The following is a 21,870-nucleotide window of genomic DNA, read 5'->3' as shown; positions in this document are numbered from 1 at the left end:
CCTGGCACCCGGGAGGCAACAAACCATCCTGGATTCTCTGTCACGACCACAGAACCTCCTACCTTTACCTCTATCAAGTCTCCTATCACTACCACTCTCCTCTTTTTCCACCCTCCCTTCTGCACTGCAGAACCAGACTCAGTGCCAGAGATCTGGCTGCTGCAGCTTGTCCCAGGTAAGTCATCCCCCCCGCAACAGTATCCAATGTGAATTCTAATTAGAATTCTACTTAAAATCTAACAAATTTTTATTATCACAGATCATACCTTATTCATTCTGATAAATCCACATTGTACTCCACACGAAGCCAATGAACTTGCTTTAAAATTTGTGCTCAGAGTTGCTCAAATGTGGTTTAGTGTTTGAATTTTACTAATGTAACTTTTGTGTCTTATGCAGTAGAAGTAAATACAGTACTTAATTAACCTTTACATTTTCCAAACCCGTTTATGACATTTTAATGCGACATCCTCAAGGTCTTGAATGAACTGATTGTGTTTCAGAGTTCTCAGTGAGAGGGTGCCAGAGAACAACAGAGATTGTAGAAAGGGTCAAGAAATCTGATAGGGATCAAAAGACTGCATTTCACTCTTCCAGTAGCTAGCCAAACATACAATAACATAAATATTAAGAAAGAACAGACTAACTACACTTAAAACACAATTGAACCCATGTACAAGGGATTCTGGAAAAGGCACTCGGGCATCAATGAGGATGAATGAAACATACTCAAATATCAGCAACTAAATTAGAAAAATTGAATGTTCTTAAGAATTTAAAGTTAGAAATTTAAATTAGCATCAACTGAGAGACAGATTACAATTAGATTCTAAAAGGAAATTTATTAACTAAGCCAGGGGTGGAGAATTTGCACTGCTACGAGGATGATGGTGGAAACCTTCCTTAGCACTGGAGGCTCTAAGCACTGTGATTAGCTGTCATGAAACAGTGCACCTAATGCCTTCACCATCATTGTATGGGATTTCAACCAGGCCAGCTTGGAAGTCCATGACCAACTACCACCAAGACATCACCTGTGGAACCAGAGGAGCCAACACACCTGACTACAGTTATACTGCCATTAAGAACACTTACTGTGCCATCCCACCCATGCCTGCACTTTAAAATGTCTGATCATCTGGCTGCACTTCTACTTCTAGCATAAGGGCAGACCGAAGGCCCCAGCACCAGTGATGAGGACCATGAAGGTATGGTCAAGGGAGGCAGATGAGTGAGTTTGAATGAATATGCCAAAGTTGTCGTCAACTTCATTAAGACCTGAGTGGATGAGTGTGTGCCTTCTGGAACATTCCAGATATACCCAAACCAAAAGCCAGGGAAGACCGTGTGGCTAAGCACAGCTCCAATGCCATATTTAAGTTTGCTGATGACACTACTGTTGTAGGCTGAATCAAAGGTGGTAATAAATCAGCATACAGGAGGGAGATTGAAAATCTGGCTGACTGCTGCCACAACAACAACCTCTTACATTATGTCAACAAGACCAATGAGCCGATTATTGACTTCAGGAGAAGGACACTAGAGGTGCATGAACCAGTCCTCATCAGGGGATCAGCAACTTAAAATTCCTCGGTGTTATAATTTCAGAGGATCTATCCTGGGCTCAGCACGCAGGTACAATTACGAAGAAAGCATAGCAGTACCTCTACTTCCTAAGAGCAAAGATTCGGCATGACATCTAAAACTTTGACAAACTTCTGTAGATGTGTAGTGGACTGTATATTGAATGGTTGCCTCACAGGGAAAAATAATGTTCTTGAATGGAACATGTGACAAAAGGTAGTGGATATGGCCCTCCCCATCAATGAGCACATCTATGCAGAGCATTATTGCTGGAAAGCAGCACCCATTATCAGGGGCCCCCACCACCCAGATCATGCTTTCTTTTCACTGCTGCCCTGTGGAAGAAGGTACAGGAGCCTCAGGACTCACACCCCATGATCGGGAACAGTTATTACCCCTCAACCAGCAGGCTCCTGAACCAGAGGGGATTAATTTCACTTGCCCCATTGCTGAACTGTTCCCACAACCAATGGACTCACTTTCAAGGAAAAGACTTTATCTAATGTTTTCAATATTGTTTGTTTGTTTATTTATTTATTTTTGTTCTTTCTGTTTTTCTTGTATTTGTAGTTTGTCTTTTGCACACTGTGGTTACTGGATTTATTGAGTATGCCTGCAAGAAAATGAATCTCAGGGTTGTATATGGTGTCATAGTACTTTGATAATAAACTTACTTTGAACCAGGAGATTCGTAGCCTGCCAAGAGCTAGATCTGAGGTATTTAAGACCAATGATCCAGGAGGATACAAGTAGTCCAGGTACCATCTACAGAGGGCTATTTTATGAATGAAGAAACAACTCCGATTGAAGTTAGAGACAGAATTGGGTCCACATCAGCTCTGGCAGGGTTTGCAGACCACTGCTTCCCACAATGCAAAACCTAACATGAATGAATGTGATGCTTCACTCCCAGATGAGCTCAATACCTTTTATGCACACTTTGAAAAGAAGAATTAATCTACACCTGTGTGAATCCCTGCAGCATCTGGTGACCTTGCGCTCTCTGTCTCAGAAACCAATGTCAGAATATCTTTCAGGAGGCTGGACCTTCATGTGGTGTCAGGTCCTGATGGTGTACCTGGTAGGGCACTGAAAACCTGTGCCAACCAACTGGCAGGAATGTTCAAGAATCTCTTCAATCTCTCACTGGTGCAGTCATAAGTTCTCACTTGCTTCAAAAGGGTGACAATCATACCTGTGCCCTAGAAGAGCAGGCTGCCTCAACGACTATTGCCTAGTTGCACACACACCTGTGATGAAGTACTTTGAATGATTGCTCACGGCCAGAAACATCATCTGCTTAAGCAAGGACCTGGGCCTGCTGCAATTTGCCTATCACCACAATACGTCTACAGCAGACACAATCTCACTTGCTCTCCACTTGGCCTTGGACCACCTGGACAATGGCAATACCGATATTAACATAGAACATAGAATAGTACAGCACAGTACAGGCCCTTTGGCCCACAATGTTGTGCCGACCCTCAAACCCTGCCTCCCATATAAACCCCCAACTTAAATTCCTCCATATACCTGTCCAGTAGTCTCTTAAAATTCACTAGATTATCTGCCTCCACCACTGACTCAGGCAGTGCATTCCACACACCAACCACTCTCTGAGTGAAAAACCTTCCTGCAATATCCCCCTTGAACTTCCCACCCCTTATCTTAAAGCCATGTCCTCTTGTATTGAGCAGTGGTGCCCTGGGGAAGGGGTGCTGACTATCCACTCTATCTATTCCTCTTATTATCTTGTACACCTCTATCATATCTCCTCTCATCTTCCTCCTCTCCAAAGAGTAAAGCCCTAGCTCCCTTAATCTCTGATCATAATGCATACTCTCTAAACCAGGCAGCATCCTGGTAAATCTCTTCTGTACCTTTCCAATGCTTCCACATCCTTCCTATAGTGAGGCGACCAGAACTGGACACAGTACTCCAAGTGTGGCCTAACTAGAGTTTTATAGAGCTGCATCATTACATCGCAACTCTTAATCTCTATCCCTCAACTTATGAAAGCTAACACCCCATAAGCTTTCTTAACTACCCTATTCACCTGCGAGGCAACTTTGAGGGATCTGTGGACATGTACCCCAAGATCCCTCTGCTCCTCCACACTACTAAGTATCCTGCCATTTACTTTGTGCTCTGCCTTGGAGCTTGTCCTTCCAAAGTGTACCACCTCACACTTCTTCTCCAGGTTGAACTCCATCTGCCACCTCCTCAGCCCATTTCTGCATCCTATCAATGTCTCTCTGCAATCTTTGACAATCCTCTACACTATCTACAACACCACCAACCTTTGTGTCGTCTGCAAACTTGCCAACCTACCCTTCTACCCCAACATCCAGGTTGTTAATAAAAATCATGAAAAGTAGAGGTCCCAGAACAGATCCTTGTGGGACACCACTAGTCACAATCCTCCAATCTGAATGTACTCCCTCCACCACGGCCCTCTGCCTTCTGCAGGCAAATCAATTCTGAATCCACCTGGCCAAACTTCCCTGGATCCCATGCCTTCTGACTTTCTGAATAAGCCTACCGTGTGGAACCTAGTCAAATGCCTTACTAAAATCCATATAGATCACATCCACTGCACTACCCTCATCTATATGCCTGGTCACCTCCTCAAAGAACTCTATCAGGCTTGTTAGACACGATCTGCCCTTCATAAAACCATGCTGACTGTCCCTGATCAGACCATGATTCTCCAAATGCCCATAGATCCTATCTCTAAGAATCTTTTCCGACAGCTTTCCCACCACAGACGTAAGGGTCACTGGTCTATAATTACCCAGACTATTCCTACTACCTTTTTTGAACAAGGGGACAACATTCGCCTCCCTCCAATCCTTCGGTACCATTCCCGTGGACAACGAGGACATAAAGATCCTAGCCAGAGGCTCAGCAATCTCTTCCCTCGCCTCATGGAGCAACCTGGGGAATATTCCGTCAGGCCCCGGGGACTTATCCGTCCTAATATATTTTAACAACTCCAACACCTCCTCTCCCTTAATATCAACATGCTCCAGAACATCAACCTCACCATCAAGTTCCCCCTCATTGGTGAATACCGAAGAGAAGTATTCATTGAGGACCTCGCTCACTTCCACAGCCTCCAGGCACATCTTCCCACCTTTATCTCTAATCGGTCCTACTTTCACTCCTGTCATCCTTTTTTTCTTTACATAATTGAAGAATACCTTGAGGTTTTCCTTTACCCTACTCGCCAAGGCCTTCTCATGCTCCCTTCTTGCTCTTCTCAGCCCTTCTTAAGCTCCTTTCTTGCTTCCCTATATTCCTCAATAGACCCATCTGATCCTTGCTTCCTAAACCTCATGTATGCTGCCTTCTTCCACCTGACTAGATTTTCCACCTCACTTGTCACCCATGGTTCCTTCACCCTACCATTCTTTATCTTCCTCACTGGGACAAATCTATCCCTAACATCCTGCAAGAGATCTCTAAACATCGACCACATGTCCATAGTACATCTCCCTGCAAAAACATCATCCCAATTCATACCTGCAAGTTCTAGCCTTATAGCCTCATAATTTGCCCTTCCCCAATTAAAAATTTTCCTGTCCTCTCTGATTCTATCCTTTTCCATGATAATGCTAAAGGCCAGGGACCGGTGGTCACTGTCCCCCAGATGCTCATCCACTGAGAGATCTGTGACCTGATCCGGTTCATTACCTAGTACTAGATCTAGTATGGCATTCCCCCTAGTCCGCCTGTCCACATACTGTGACAGAAATCTGTCCTGGACACAGTTAACAAACTCTGCCCCATCTAAACCCTTGGAACTAATCAGGTGCCAATCATTAGGGAAGTTAAAGTCCCCCATGATAACAACCCTGTTATTTTTGCACCTTTCCAAAATCTGCCTCCCAATCTGCTCCTCTGTATCTCTGCTGCTACCAGGGGGCCTATAGAATACCCCCAAAGGAGTAACTGCTCCCTTTCTGTTCCTGACTTCCACCCATATTGACTCAAAAGATTAGGCTGTTGTTTATTGATTACAGCTCAATGTTCAACACCACCGTACCCTCAGTGCTAATGAATAAGCTCCAAAACCTGGGGTTCTGTACCTTCCTCTGCAACTGGATCCTTGACTTCCTTATCAAGAGGCCACAGTCAGTGTGGATCAGAAATAACATTCCCTCCTTGCTGACAATCAACACTTGCGCACCTCAAGAAAGCATGCTTAGCCCACTACTCTATTTTCTCTGCACCCATGACTGTGTGGCTATGTACAGTTCAAACACCATCTATAAATTTGTTGCTAACAGACTAGTATTGGCAGAATTTTACATGAGGTGAGGTGGTGTACAGGAATGAGATAGATCAGCTCCTTGAGTGGTGTCCCAACAACAACCTTGCACTCAATGTCAGGAAGACCAAGGAATCGATTATGGACCCCAGGAAAGGAAAATTGAGGGGATACACAATAGTCCTCATTGATGGATCAGCAGTGGAAAGGGTGAGCAGTTTACATTTCCTGGAAGTCAACATCTCTGAAGATCTATCCTGGGTCCAACATATTGATGCAATTACAAAGGAGGCATGACAGTGGCTGTATTTCATTAGGAGTTTGAGGAGATTTGGTATGTCACTGAAGACACAAGCAAATTTCTATATACGTTCTGTGGAGAGCATCCTAACTGGTTGCATCATCTTTTGGTATGGATGAGCCACTGCACAAGATTGGAGAAAGTTGCAAACTCAGCCAGCTCTATCATGGGCACTAGCTTCCCCAGCAATGAGGAAATCTTCAAAAGGCAAAGCCTCAAAAAGGAAGCACCCATCATTAAGAACCTCCATCACCCAGGAAATGCCCTCTTCTCATTGCTACCATCAAAGATGTGGGACAGATGCTTGAAGATATACACTCATCAGTTCTATGAACAATTTTTTCTCCTCCGGCATCAGAGTTCTGAACAGGCAAATGAACTGACGTATACTACTTCATTATGCTTTTTTTTTTGCTTCTCTTTTGCACACTTATTTAATCCATACTTCACACACACACCTTATTGTAATTCATACTTTTTATATTATGTATTTCACTGTACCATTGCCACGACACAACAATCTCATATGTGTCGGTGATATTAAATTTTATTCTGATTCTGAGCTCAGTTTGGAACTGTAATCTGCATTTTCCTCTTAACTTTAGTCATTATGTTCAGTTCAAATTTGGCAACGAATTATTTATTTCAGGTAATTATACCAAATCTACTGTAGCAAATACAGTATTGTGTTGTATTTCAATGCACAGCATATAAGAAATAAGGTGGATGATTTTGTTGCATTATTACAGACTGTCAGGTATGATGTTGTAGCCATCACTTAATCATGGCTGAAGGATGAGTGTAGTTGGGAGCTGAAAGTCCAAGGTTACACATTTTGGAGGGACAGAAAGGTAGGCAGAGGGGGTGGCGTGGCTCTGCTGGTAAAGAATGGCATCAAATCAGTAGAAAGATGTTACATAGGATTGGAAGATGTTGAATCCTTGTGGATTGAGTTAAGAAACCAAGGGTAAAAGGAGCCTGATGGCAGTTAGATACAGGCCTCCGACAGTAGCTGGGATGTGACCACAGATTATAATAGGAATTTAAAAAAAAGCGTATCAACAGGGCAATGTTATGATAGTCATGGAAGATTTCAACATGCAGGTCAATTGGGAAAATCAGGTTGGTAATGGATCCCAACAGAGTGTTGAATGCCTATGAGATGGCTTTTTAGAGCAGTTTGTCAATAAGCCTACTAAGGGTTCAGCTATACTGGACTGGGTGTTATGTAATGAACCGGAGGTGATTAGGGACTTACGGTAAAAGATCCCTTTGGAACTGGTAATCACAATATGATTTGAGTCCAACTTGAAATTCTATAGGGAGAAAGTAAAGTCTAACATAGTAGTATTTCAGTGGAGTAAAGGAAATTACAGTAGTATGAGAGAGGATTTGACTAAATTAAATTTGAAGGAGCTGCTGCCAGGGATGATAGCAGAGCAGGAATGGCATAAGTTTCTGGGATAAATGAGGAAGGAGCAGGATAGAAGTATTCCAGAAACAAAGAAATACTCAAATAGCAAAACAGTACAACCGCGACTGGCAAGGGAAGTCAAAGGGAGGGCATACAACAATGCAAAAATCAGTGGTAAGACAGAGGATTAAGAAGGTTTTAAAAACCTACTGAGAGCAACTAAAAGAATCATTAGGAGGGAAAAGATGAAATATGAAAGCAAGCTAGCAAACAATATCAAAGAGGATAGTAAAAGTTTTAAAAAAAGAGATGAGTGGATATAGGACTGGTAAAAAAAAAAGGCCTGAAAAATGATAACAGGGGACAAGCAGATGGCAGATAAACTAAATGGAGTATTTTACATCAGTCTTCAATGTGGAAGACAAAGGCAATGTGCCAGATGTTGAAGGGTGCAAGGGAACAGAAGTGAGTGCAGTTACTTCTCAAAAAGCTGGAAAAACCAAGGGTAGATAAATCACCCAGACCAGATGAACTGCACCCTAAGGTTCTGAAAGAGGTAGTGGTAGAGATTGTGGAGGCATTAGTAAAGATCTTTCAAAAATTAATGAATTCTGGTATGACGCCAGAGGACTGGAAAATTGCAAATGTTATTTCACTCTAAGAAAGGAGGAAGGCAGCAGAAAGGAAATTATAGACCAATTAGCCTGACCTCAGTGGCTGGGAAGATGTTGGCAGTCAATTGTTAAGGCTGAGGTTATGGAGTACTTGGTGACACAGGACAAGATGGCACAAAGTCAGCATGGTTTCCTTAAGGGAAATCTTGCCTGATGAACCTGTTGGAATTCTCTGAGGAGATTGCAAGTAGGATAAAGGGGATGCAGTGGATGTTGTATATTTGGACTTTCAGAAGGCCTTTGACAAAGTTCCACACAGGAGGCTGCTTACCAAGTTAAGAGCCCATGGTATTACAGGTAAGTTACTGGCATGGTTAGAGCATTGGCTGATTGGTAGGAGGCATTGAGTGGGAATAAAAGGATCCTTTTCTGGTTGGCTGCCAGTGACTAGTGGATTTCCGCAAGGGTTACTGTTGGGACCACTTCTTTTTATGCTGTATATCAATGATTTAGTTGATGGAATAAATGGCTTTGTTGCCAAGTTTACAGATGATAGAAAGACTGGTGGAGGGGTGGATAGTGTTGAGGAAACTGGTAGAATGCAGAAGGACTTGGACAGATTAAGAGAATGGGCAAGGAAGTGGCAAATGAAATACAATGTTGAAAACAGCATGGCCATGCACTTCGGTAAAAGAAATAAAGGTGCAGACTATTTTCTAAATGGGGAGCAAATCCAAATATCTGAGATGCAAAGGGACTTGGGAGTTCTTGAACAGAACACCAGAAAAGTTAATTTGCAGGTAGAGCCGGTGGTGAGGAAGGCAAATGCAATGTTAGCATTCATTCCAAGAGGTCCAGAATAAAAGAACAGGGATATGATGCTGAGGTTTTGTAAGGCACTGGTGAGGCCTCACCTTGAGTATTGTGAATAGTTTTAGGTTCCTCATCTTAGAAAAGATGTGCTGGCATTGGAGGGCATTCAGAGGAGGTTCATAAGCATGATGATTCTGGAATAAAAGGGTCACCATACGACAAACTTTTGATAGCTCTGGGTCTGCACTCGCTGGAATTTAGAAGAATGAGAGGGGATCTCATTGAAACCTTTCAAATATTGAAAGGTCTAGACAGTAGTATGGAAAGGATGTTTCCCATGGTGGGGGGAATCTAAGACAAGAGGGCATAGCCTCAGGATAGAGGGGTATCCATTTAAAACCGAGATGCGGAGAAATTTCTTTAGCCAGAGGGTAGTGAATTTGAGGAATTTATTACCACAGGCAGCTGTGGAGGCTGGGTCATTGGGTATATTTAAGGCAGAGCTTGATAGGTTCTTGATTGGACATGGCATCAAAGGTAATGTGGAGAAGACTGGGGAGTGGGGCTCAGGAAGAAAAAATGATCAGCCATGATTAAATTGAGGAGCAGACTTGATGAGCCAAATGGCCTAATTCTACTTCTATGTCTTATGGTCTAATATTCAGCCTTTGAAAGAACAATACAGCTTAGTCCAGCAAGTAATATAATATAAAGTCATTAAAAAAAGTGAAACTCCACTTAAAGTATACTGTCAAAATTTATACCATTACAAATTTTATACTTGATCCTTATCAAACACTCATGCAAACTAGTCAATCATGCCTTAATCTCCAAGCACATATAATTAATTTGGCAATACATCTGCTTGGATCTTTGACAAACATTTTAGTTGTTTATTATGATCTTCTATGAAACATTAAAAAGAATCAAAGAATTTGAGTTACAAAAGGACTTTTATTGAGCACTTTAACATTTTGTACTAATTATAAAAAGATACAGGTTTTTATTTGGTGCCTTTATAAATTTCAGTTATGTCTTTTTTCAGTTAAATTGAAAGCGAGTAGAGAGAATGTCATTGTAGTTTTTTTGAAATTTGGATATTTGTAACCTAGATAGCACCCTGAAATTAATGACACAATTATTCAAATCCACCTGGTGCTACTTTGTTCAGACCAGATAAACTTTCAGTTAACATGAAATATGCCATGAAAAATGTTTTTGAGCTGTTGAAAGTTAGAAATTTGTGTAATGTTTTCTCATAAAATCTTAAACAAAAACATTGTCTTTAGTGCAAAAAAAGCTAGGAACATTGCACATAAAAGAACTATGATAGATTAATGCAGTTCAGTAAGGTAAGTGAGTCTTGCACACCTTCCTTTGTTCATGTAATAAGTTATCGGAAAATTATCCATTTTTGCCTCTTACCAATTTAACTTTTTCTTCTTAAACCCCTTCAGAATTTAAGCTTCTATTTTTCATTCCTTCCATTGTTTCCAAGATTTTGCTTGTTCACTCACTTGAATAACTTGGATCTCCAGTTTTTCTATTATACTATAAAATCAATTCTTAGGATACAGCAAAAAAAAAGTCCAAGAATAATGGAAATCGTGAATAACAGTAGAAAATGTTGAAAGCAGCTGGCAACTTTACCAGCATCTGAAAGGCAAGACATCAAATCTGAGACAAAACTTTAAGATAATCGCTTTCTCTTTCAGATAATCAGTAACTCTGGATATTTCAGCAGTCTTCTATTAGAAAAATTCTGTGGACATATACAGGTGCTTCCTTTAAAAAAAATCCACACAGCAATATTTTCTTTATTGCTAACTCTTGCATGTTCAACTTATAACTGAAACTTCCCCAGAAATAACTGTAAACGTCAACTGCAAATTTTGGGATCAGCTTGCCAACATTTCCTTTCCAGAATAGGATTAGATTTCTTTAAAAAAAATCACTGCAATAGGCACATATCTACAATGAAATTCTGCAAATACAAGAAAATCTTGTTAAAAACATTTTAAAAAGCCAAAATAAAAGTTATCTGGCTGTATGTTCACATTATTGTATGAAGGTGTAATTGCATTATAAGTGGCAAGAAATATTGCACAGAAGTCTATACAGCTGTAAAGAAAGCTGTCTTTGAAAGCATTTATCTGCCAGGTCTCCATAGAAACCAACTAAAAGATTTTCTTCCTTTGCCACAGGAAATTGATACACAAACCAAAACGTTATATTCCAAGCCAAATTATCTCCAGAGATGGAAACAAGGTAAAATATATTTTGGTTTGAATCATTAATAAATTATAAAGATTTTAATAAATATTCCTGATCAGTGCCTCCTTTGGCAGCTTTTGAACCTTTATATACTCTCAAGCTCAACAATGTTCCATTCGCGAAATAGCAAAGGCTTAAATTAAAAGCTGCACTTCTAAGGATTGGTGCAATAATCAATCAATTCGATTTCCACAAATTGTAAACCTGTCTATTTCAAGTAGATCTTCTTTTGAAGAAGATTGTTTGCCATCAGATTTTTCCTGTGGTATTCCTTTGTCCTCTATATTGGGGGTTGTAAGAAATTGGTCAGTACTGTTACTTGAGACCAGAGCCGATACACTTTCTGATAGAGATACAGGTTGGCTAATGATGAAGTCTGATTGCATTTCTTCTCCTGGAACACCTGTCAGAATGAAATTACAGGTTGCTCAAATGCATATCATCACAATTTAAATCTTTATCTTTTAATCAAAACCATTCCTCCATAGTAAAATGCTTGAACCATTTTGGATTTTCTACACAAAATACCAAAAAATTATACAAAACAGGTAAAATATTATCTGTAATTTATGCATATGATTTGTTACACTAAATTAAATTTTTTTGAAGACTTCAGTCCTTTTGTTCCATGACACGATGATCAACTAACAGTTATTACCAGCAATACTACTTTATATTTTCCTGAAGAACTACAGTAAACCAACATAGGGCAATCAAAACTAATTAATCTGGTTTTCTTGGACAGATTGATATCTTGTTTGTATTAACTACTTTGCTTGTGGATAAAGTGGGTAATATTTGAAGATAAACTGTTGGAGCAGCAATTTGTCAAAGATAACTCACTCATCACTGTAGCCCCTCTCTGAACTGACAGCAGCACCTGGACCAACAGTTTTATTTTTAAACTGTCAAAATCACAATTTTCTCTTGCTCTCCAGGAAACTCATCTCAATTATAAAAGATGAAAATAAAACAAATGAAATCAGTCCTTACTGCCTGTTGGAGTACTGTTGGGACGTTTTTATATGAAAAACCAGATGAAACAGTAGAAGGTATTGAGGGATAACAATGGTTGACATAAAATGAAATTAAAGATGGCAAACACAAAAAAATCTGCAGATGCTGGAAATCCAAGCAACACACACAAAATGCTGGAGGAGTTCAACAGGCTAGGCAGCATCTATGGAAAAGAGTACATCGACATTTTAGGCTGAGACCCTTCAGCAGGACTGGGGGAAAATAAGATGAGCAGTAGAGTTTGAAAGGTGGGGGGATGGAGGGAGAAACACAAGGTAATAGGTGAAACTGGGAGGGGGAAGGTTGAAGTAAAGAGCTGGGAAGTTGATTGGTGAAAGAGATACAGGGCTGGAGAAGGGGGAATCTGATAGGACAGAACAGAAGGCCATGGAAGAAAGAAAAATGAGGCGCATGAGAGGTTGGTAATGGGCAGGCAAGGAGATAAGGTGAGAGAGGGAAAAGGGGATGGGGAATGTTGAAAGAGAGTGGAGGGCGGACATTACCAGAAGTTCGAGAAATTGATGTTCATGCCATTAGGTTGGAGGCTACCCAGATGAAATACAAGGTGTTGTTCCTCTAACCTGAGAGTGGCCTCACCACGACAGTGGAGGAGGCCATGGATAGACATATTGGAATGGGAAGTGGAATTAAAGATGGCAGTTGGATTGGACAATAAACTGCTCTGAAAGGTCTGACAAGTATCTTGACCCAAAACCTCAACTGTTTATTCCCACCATAGATACAGCCTGACTTGCTGTGTTCCTCACATTTAAGACTGACAATAAAACTTGTACAGTAATCCAAAGGCTGCATCACTGAGGGATCCCCGTTACCACAACAGCACAACAGTGTAGTGAGGGCCAGAGGGACACTGGGAATATAGGGGAAGTATTGGAAGATACAGATGAAAAGATTATTCTAGTACCAAGCTACTAACAACTTGACTACTATACTACTCCCTAGTTTTTGCAAGGACAGTACGAATCGCCTATTCCAAAATTTACTCTATAGGCAAGTTACTCATAGTGAGTTTAGGATAGAAAGGTGAAGAAGGAAAAAGGCCTTGATAGAATTGTTAATTAAAGTCTGTCCCGAGCCTTATAGGCTCATCAGGCCAGTGGCCGGTGCTTATGCCGGTTTCCGTGGCGTGAAGCGACTGAGAGTACGAGACCACCCCCCCCACCCCCCAGATAGGACACCAGTCTATTGCGAGGTTAACCCCCAGCATTTTGCCGGTACCCACTGGAGCAGTGTGTGGTTAAGTGCCTTGCTCAAGGACACAACACGCTGCGTTGGCTGGGGCTTGAACTCATGTGCCACACTGATAGAATTGTTAGGAGCAGGATATTCAGCAATCAATACTTAGCAGAAATAAATACGCAAATCAGTTCCCTCTGGCGGAAGCTGAAGGGGAGATAAAATAAAATTATGGTGACTTGCGACAAGCTAGCAGAATAGGGAAGCAAGGGGCAGAAGCGGAGTTGGAAATTCTCCAGTTATTGCATCCATTAAAGGATATACTTAACAATGTTATTGATAGAGTAAACAATGACACCCGACAAAGTGATAAAAATGAAGTCTGTACAACATAACCTGCCTGGCTTTTGTCTGTAATCAGGAAAGACTGTTAAAAGGCCACAGAATCTCAGACTGGATATTAGAATACTAGCTGAAAGAATGGGTGAATGAAGGTGTCCCTCTGTGCCACATTTGATCTCCCTTTGACTAATCATGTCCTGGGAGGCTATGAAAGTCAGAGGAGTCCATTGTATGTTGCAGCAGTCCTCCACATTCCCCGACACTGTGACAATCATACCCTCTTATGAGAGTGCATAATGTCAGAAAATACCATGAAGGAACTTGGATATCCGTAAGCAACCTTCATATTTAATTTTATCATTTACCGTTTCAGTAGGGGGCTTCTAAATAATTGAACTTACTATTCAAGAGATTGAAGTCAAAAACTACCTTAACTTACAATTTTGTAAACAAGCTGATCTTGCAAACAATTGCACTATTTGAACCTTTAGTTCATTTAAATTAAACAAAAATGTCCCAGTATAAAATGTTATAAATAGAATGTGTATGTAGAAATTAATTACCTTGAGGTGATTTAACTTTGTTAACAGATTTTTTGACAGGTTTCCCAGGGTTGGTGACTACTGGTGATTGGAACAACTTCTCCTCCATCTTGGCCTCTTTTACATATTGGCAAGATTTCCCCAGCAACACAATGCTGTTCAGAACTTTAAGTGCAATTAGCCTTGAAGGGAGAAAAACAAAGACTAGGCTTACAATAGTAAAGGAAATCTGCAAAAAGTAATGGCAATGGCCAAATAGTCCAAGATTTCCCAGAAAAATGTCCACTGAGCTAAATATTATACCTTGAAGAAATGTGCTGTTACTAGATATTACTAATCTGCATAATTCCTGCCATCAGTCACACTCATAATTTCAATCTGTAATGCTGAGCATGGTAATTGCTTCTGAATATAGCTTGTTCTGAATTACCAGATAGTTTCCTGGTTTATTGCTATCAAATTATCAAGTTGTTCCCAGAAAGGATTCTGTGCCTCCTTGAAAATAGTTAACTGGAAAAAATCACTTATCAATGGCCAGTCATACTTATCAAATTATATTCTTAGAACAGAATTAGTTTCTCCAACTCCCTTTGAAATGCGCTAGCACTATGCCATTTAAATATGCATTATAAGATGTACATTTCCATTCAAACGTTACACTGAAGCTACCAATATTGACCTGTTATTGACTCACCACTTCAAACTGAAGTTTTGTCAGTAACTCTAAACTAATACAAATACAGCTGTATATTTAATTCCTGTACTTTGTGAAAAGGACAGGCACACAACATCTCAACAAAGCAATGCACTGAAAGTTCTCTTCTAAAATAATTCCTTTATAAGAAAAAAATGCATTGCCATTAGTAAGACAGGAACAGGATTGAATTCAAAGATAGCCGAAGTCATTGTCAATGTGATTGGTTTAAGTAAAATAGTTGACAGGTGAAAGGGGCTACAGCAGGAATTCTGGACCATGGGAAATGTGGTGAACAACCAGGAAGAACAGATAAAGGGAAAGTAAATGCTGTCACCTTGATTTACAGAAACAAATGTAGGAGCCGATGGAGGAGACGCGTGGCTAGGTTACAGATTACAAAAACAGCAACAAGTCATGGAAGGATCAAAAATGCAAGAAATTTAAATTCAAAACATTGCAAAGGAAAAAACGATCATGTAAGTCAATGAGGATAGAGGTGACATCTGTGGTAGGGAAAATTCCAGAATATAATTCTTTCAGATGCAATTGAAAAGCTTTCCACAACACTCTTGACTTGTGCCTTGTAGAGTGTGTATGGACTTGAATTGAGCGGGTGATCTGCCATTGATCACTTCAGTTCTGGCCCGCTCTTGTTGCTTTATTGTTTTTCTTGGCTGTTCAATTAAAAGTTTCAATAGTATTCCTAGGAGAATGATGGTAAGGAATGAGATGATGACTGTCTTGATATCAAGAGGCTGTTAAATTTTCCCTAGTTTGACTTTATTACTGCCCAGTACTTGATTGATACAAACGTTATTTGTCATTTATCAGCCAAAATTGAAATATACTCAATTGTTTGTATTATCATTTTTGGGCACTGACTTATTCATTATCTAGTGATTTGCAAATGGTACTGACCATAATGTAATAATCATAATCCATCCAATCATAATCCAAATTTGATCACCTGATGAATTAGCTAATGGACTCAGCTCTGCTCAAAGGAACATTTGGCTGATGTAACTGGCCTTCAGTGACCACAGATGATTTCATACAATTCTAGTTTTGCCTGATTCCAAATGACTTCCCATTTTCTGCAGAACACATTGATCTCAAGGAAAGTGACTCTAGCCTCATCTGTGGAATTCAACTCTTTTGTCCATGTTTTGACTTCAGGAGCCAAACTACATGGAATACCCTGGAAAGAGGAGCAAGCAGCCTTTCATATCCCTTCCCAGAGAAAAACAAGGAAACCATTTTGCTGTGATTGCAAACTTCCCTACAGTAAAAGCACATCACTTGTATCTCAATTCTACTTAATACTAGAACCAAAACCCATTTCACATCCTCATTAACTAGATGGTGTTTGATCTCAGGCAACAAATCATACTGTTCCTTGTCTAAATGTCCTAGGACTAGCCAAGAGGCCTTTATGCTGTGACAGTCTGCTGCGTCATTTGCACTTGTGGCTGTAGCTACTTGATACAATATGTAAACTTGATTTGTGGTGTCACGCCAAGATTTACACTAGTGTCAACAAACTTTTACTGTATTCATTAATAGATGATTGTTTAGACAGTTATATATCCAAATTTGTCAATGACAGAAGTATAAATTGTGGGAATGGAAACACCAAATTAGAGTGATATTAACAGATTAAACAGAAGTACTAAACTGCAGTACATTGAACTACTCTGCTACACATTGTTTGGAAGTCCTAATTCTGGTTTGCTAAGTGCTAACTCCTATGCTTTGACACACTGAGGTCCTGGTTCCCATGCTCCCTCTGACACACCAATGTGCAAGTTCCCATACTCCTTCTGACACACAGCGGCCCCAAACTGTACACTCCCTCTCATTCACTGCTGACTTGGTTCTCACACTCTTGAATCTCATCTGATTTGGCTTCCCACACCCCCTTAAAATACATCAAGGACTTCCTTTAAACTTCACTGGAAAATGCCTATTCTATTGTGATACATTTTTAAAATAGTGAATTAAATGTTTTAACATCCAGTAGTCTGGAAAAACTGCTAATCTAGAAGCAGTGCAAGTCCAAAAGAACACAAGAAAATAGAAGTAGGAGTAGGCACCTCTGCTCAAGCTTTCTTACAAGTCATGGCTGATCTGCTCCCAGATTTCACCTCCACATCTATGCCAGTTTCCTGAAGAGCTCAATTCTGTAATCTTTCAAAGATTTATTAACTTCTTTAAGAATGCCAAATGGCCTAGCCTCCACCCCTTCCCTAGAAAATATCATAGATAGGCATCTAAAAGCCTAAGGGGGTATTAAGTTTTTATGCAGAGGTCTAAAACATAAGTTGAAATAATTTAGCCTATAAACTGGAATACCATAAGCAGTTCTGCAAACACCAACTAAGGAGGAATTGCAAGCTTCGGAGGGAATGCAGAGTGAATCTATGGAGTCTTGGCTTAAAAACAGGCCTTTTAGCCAGTTGGAACCAACAACCACTCAGTTTCACAAATCCTACACTCTCATCAACTTTCATCCCCAAAGATTCTACTACTCACCCATGCACAGTTTCGAGTAATCAATTAACCTAATAATCTGAACATTCTTGGAATATAGGAGAACACCAGAGCATGGAAAGGAAACCCATTCAGCAGCAGGGAAAACCCAGGTCTCTGGCACTACGAGGAAGCAGCTCTATTGCCTGTGCCATTCTACCAGGTTAGATGTCGTTTGTATGAAATTGAAGCATACATTGATAATAAGTCATTTTATCATTGTTAGGTCAAAGGTGCACCAATAGAGGTCCATACTGAGTTGGGTTTGGGCTCCTTCATGTTCCTTGACAGTAAAGAAAGGCTTTCATACATGCTTTTCAATCCATCAAGCATTTTATTGTGCATGCCTTTCAGCATTCTTTTACATGCACTCTTTCAATGTTTTCTTGATGAAACAGAACATGATACGGCTTTGTGCTCCAGTGATCTACTCATGCCATAACCATGGGTATATGTCAAGTATATGATATCTTATTACATGCCTACTCCTCTATTTCACACATCTTAAAATCTGCCAGTACAAAAATCACAAATTGGTGTGATCACTTCTTATACTATCAATAAATCATAAGGGAGTTGAGAGGTGGAATTTGAGAAATAGAATGAGGTATAAAGATATCACTTTCTTTGTTATTTCTGCCCCTGAATTAGAAGCCATTAAATATTACAGGTTAACTTGAACTGTAAGTACCTGGTATGTACAGTCAATAATAAATGTGGAGAGCTCATTGGACGCTGCATTCTTACAAATGAATAGGCATAAAAGCTATCTTGATTCTACTCACTATGAGCAGTTTAATTGTATTATAATCCTTACTGGATTTTATTGGCCATTTTTTGGATATACTTAAGGAGGATACATCAAATTATACATTATATAATAAGGAATGCATTGATACTGCATAAATGATTGATCTCCAACCAACTGCCAAGCAGCTAAGGTGGGCTAGAAAATGCTCCCAATCTGGCCTTTGATCTGAATTAAGAACAGGTTCATGCCACAATGGTAGACCTCTCGACAATTGTCCACATTCTTTGCTAATGCCCGACACTTGGTCTCTGTGGACTGCTGAACATCTTATTTAACTGTGGAAGACTCTTAGACAATCAGGGACGGTTGACAGCCCTAGGGAAAAGGGTGATGAGATATCATAACATGGCTCTTTAATTGCTTTACTAAAAACATTTTATGCTTTCTTTTTAAAACATCCCACAATGTAGTGCAAGTTCTTGCTTGTCAGTGGACTCTATACAGACTCCAACACCAGAGTGCATTTATAGATTTACTAAATGCAAGTTGTCATTAAGCTCAGGAATTTTGTTCCAAACTTGCTTGAATTCACTGAGTTAACCACTGGCAGTTAGATATAGAATTGTTGTCATTTAAAAGCCATAGTTGATCTAATAAATATGGTATGAAAGCAATGAACCATTTTCATCAGAAATTAAATCCTTAAAAAGTATATATCCAGTTAGAATATGAAGGTATGCTGCATTATATATTTCAAATTACTCAGATGCTTTTAAAAATATGAAAATATTTCCACCTCACCATAAATTCTTAGTTCCTCTTAAAAAAAATTAACATTTTCCCCAGTGTAGACTTCTTACCCAAGGTAAAACACCAATACGCTAACGATAGCCAAGGCTCCTTGAATTTTTGTGGAACTTGTAATAACTCTGGATAGCTACACATGACAAAGAAAAAACAGTGTAAACGAAGATTCAAAGAAATCCTCAAACAATGTAAATTTCAAATTCACATGAATACAATTATTGATATATCTATTTACCAAATCACAAATATCTTGCTAAATTTTATTTCTCACATTAGTTAACCATTAAAGACTAAAAGCCTATAAGACATAGGAACAGAATTAGGCCAATCAGTCTATTGAGTCTTCTCTGCCATTCCAAAAAGGCTGATTTACTTTCCCTCTTAACCCCATTCTCCTGTCTTCTTCACTTTACCCTTAATGTCCTCACTAAACAGGAACCTATCAACCTCTAAATTTAAATAAACTTTAAATATACCCAATGACTTGGCCTCTGTATGAATAAACTCTAGAGATTCACCAAGCTCTGGCTAAATAAGTTCCTCCTCTTCTCAGTTCTAATGCAACTTCCTTGTATTCTGAGGCTATAATATCTGATCCTAGACTCCCCCACTTTTAGAAGGCACTGAATGTCTAAGCATTTCATTGTCTCCTAGATTTCAATGAGATTCTCCCCCAACCCCCATTCTTCTAAACTCTAGCAAGAACAGGCCCAAAGCAATCAAACTCTTCTCATGTGTTAACCGTTTCATTCCTGGAATCATTCTCATAAAACTCCTCTGAACCCTTTAAAAATGTCAGCGCATCTTTTCTTTATGGGACCCACAACTTAGGGAGGCGGAGCTAAGTTACGATGGCGCTAAACGACGACTCCTTTGCTTGCATCTTCGGAAACAGCTCTATATCCATCTTTAATATCTTTATTTTTCCTTTTCTAGAGTTACATGCTGACTTTGGTTCTTTGCGGGAATGGAACCCATTCTTGGGGTTTTAGGACTGGCCATTAAGTCCGGTTCAGACTTGGAAGCCTAAGATCTTGGGGCGGATCGACGGTCAGTTTCACGGCAGAGACCTGTGTGTCATCGGGGGAGTCAGAAAATCTACTGCTGTGGGCCCGAAGACCTGGGATCTTTGTGATCCTCAGGCACAGAGCTTGGAAAAAAAAAGAGCAACATAACGGACTTTTAACATCATAAACCAGCGAGTTGTTGGTTATGTCTCCCTGCTCGCTAGGAAAATGGAGACACCTCCTTCTCCCTTTTAAAGAGAGAGAGAGCGAGAGAGAGAACATGTGGGACGTCGAATGCCAGGTGAAACGCAAAGTCTTTGGGGTAACTGCAAGTCTGTGTCTTTGCTGTTGCTTTGCTCACGCCGAGTGCTCAGTGGCGGTGCCGAAGCTTGCCTTTTTTGCTGGTGGGGGGGGGGGGAAGATTGTTGCTCGCTGCCTCTTACGTGTGGGAGGGAGGGGAGCTGGGTGGGGGGGGGACTTTGGGGTTCTTACGTTTAACTGTCATTTATTCTTTGGGGCACTTCTCTGTTTTCGTGGATGTTTGTGAAGAAAAAGCATTTCAGGATGTACAAACGTATATTGTATACATTCCTCTGACATTAAATTGGACCTTTGAACTATTCACAATACTCCATGTGTGATCTGACAAATGCCTTAAAAGCTTCAGCATTATATCCTTGCTTTTATATTCTAGTCCTCTTAATATTATTATATAACATTGCATTGTTTAGTCATGGGAAAGTTACCATGGTAATTTTTAATAACACTCTAAGAGTAAGAATAAAAGATTGTATAGAAAAAATAATTTTAAATATTCTAGGAATAGCATGTGGATATAGTATTTTATTTAAAGCAAGTTGCAAGAAATAGGAGACAACAGACAAACAAATAAGAGATGACTGATTTAATATTCTAAAGTTCTCAAAGTAAAGCATATAAACTATCTTTTACTCTCATATTTTGGGTTTTATAATATGTAGGTTCAATGTCAACATTCACCCTGTATGCAAACACAGTGTTTCACAGCAATTGAATTCACGTCGGTTCATTATCCAAGCCTGGAATGATCAACTGAACAGAATACTTAATAATAATGTAGGTTGTACCCGAAATTTTTCTGGGTAGCAGACGACTTCCTCCCACGCCATTCTGACGTAGTTGGAATTCGCATACAAGGCAAGTTACAGCAGTGGTTTGCCATTTTCTTCTGCCAGGTGAGTTTTTTTTAAATCAGAGATCACCAGCTCTTAACCCCGCACAGACGGAAAGCATGTCGAGGGGAGCCGGCTGGGATTGAACTTCAGAACCTCCTCCCCGCAGTCCAGTGCTGATGCCACTAAGGCACTAGCCGGTGGTGTGGATACTTAAATACTCTAAATTAGCTTGATGGAATCTACATATTTTCAGGAACAAGTAACAAGAAATAACAATAGCATTCCTCTGCATGTATCTTTAAAGAGTAATGCTTCTCCCATTTTTATGATCTTTATTCCACTTTTCACACAAAGTACCTTACACATAGGGAGTGAGGAGAGACCAGGGAACCTACCACTAAACTGTATAAAGTCATGACCTTCTGATAATCAATAACACTTTCTAAAAAAAAAACAGATTCAGTTTTTTAATATTAAAATCATACCAACTATATTTACTTATTAAGTTACAAAATCTTAAACTATAAGTGATGAAGATGGTCATTGATTTCTAT

At 39.8% G+C, this 21,870-nt stretch overlaps 1 protein-coding gene across 2 annotated transcripts in view; it reads right to left on the bottom strand.

The window, feature by feature from the left end:
* Positions 1-9,902: 9,902 nt before the first annotated feature.
* Positions 9,903-21,870, bottom strand: part of LOC134344112 (transmembrane anterior posterior transformation protein 1-like) — a 103,257-nt gene continuing 91,289 nt past the window's right edge. Inside the window, exons 11-13 of one of the 2 annotated variants that reach the window (XM_063043397.1) lie at positions 19,209-19,285; positions 14,393-14,553; positions 9,903-11,676 (exon numbers count right to left, since the gene is read on the bottom strand). In XM_063043397.1, the coding sequence (XP_062899467.1) occupies positions 11,447-11,676; positions 14,393-14,553; positions 19,209-19,285 (468 nt within the window). In that variant the 3' untranslated portion in view covers positions 9,903-11,446. The remainder of the gene's footprint in view (positions 11,677-14,392; positions 14,554-19,208; positions 19,286-21,870) is intronic. The other variant, XM_063043396.1, reaches the window with a different exon arrangement.

Source organism: Mobula hypostoma, chromosome 3 (assembly GCF_963921235.1).
Source record: "Mobula hypostoma chromosome 3, sMobHyp1.1, whole genome shotgun sequence".
Lineage (NCBI taxonomy): Eukaryota > Metazoa > Chordata > Chondrichthyes > Myliobatiformes > Myliobatidae > Mobula > Mobula hypostoma.
The sequence above is the reverse complement of the archived record's forward strand: the minus strand, read 5'-3'. Positions and strand labels throughout refer to the sequence as shown.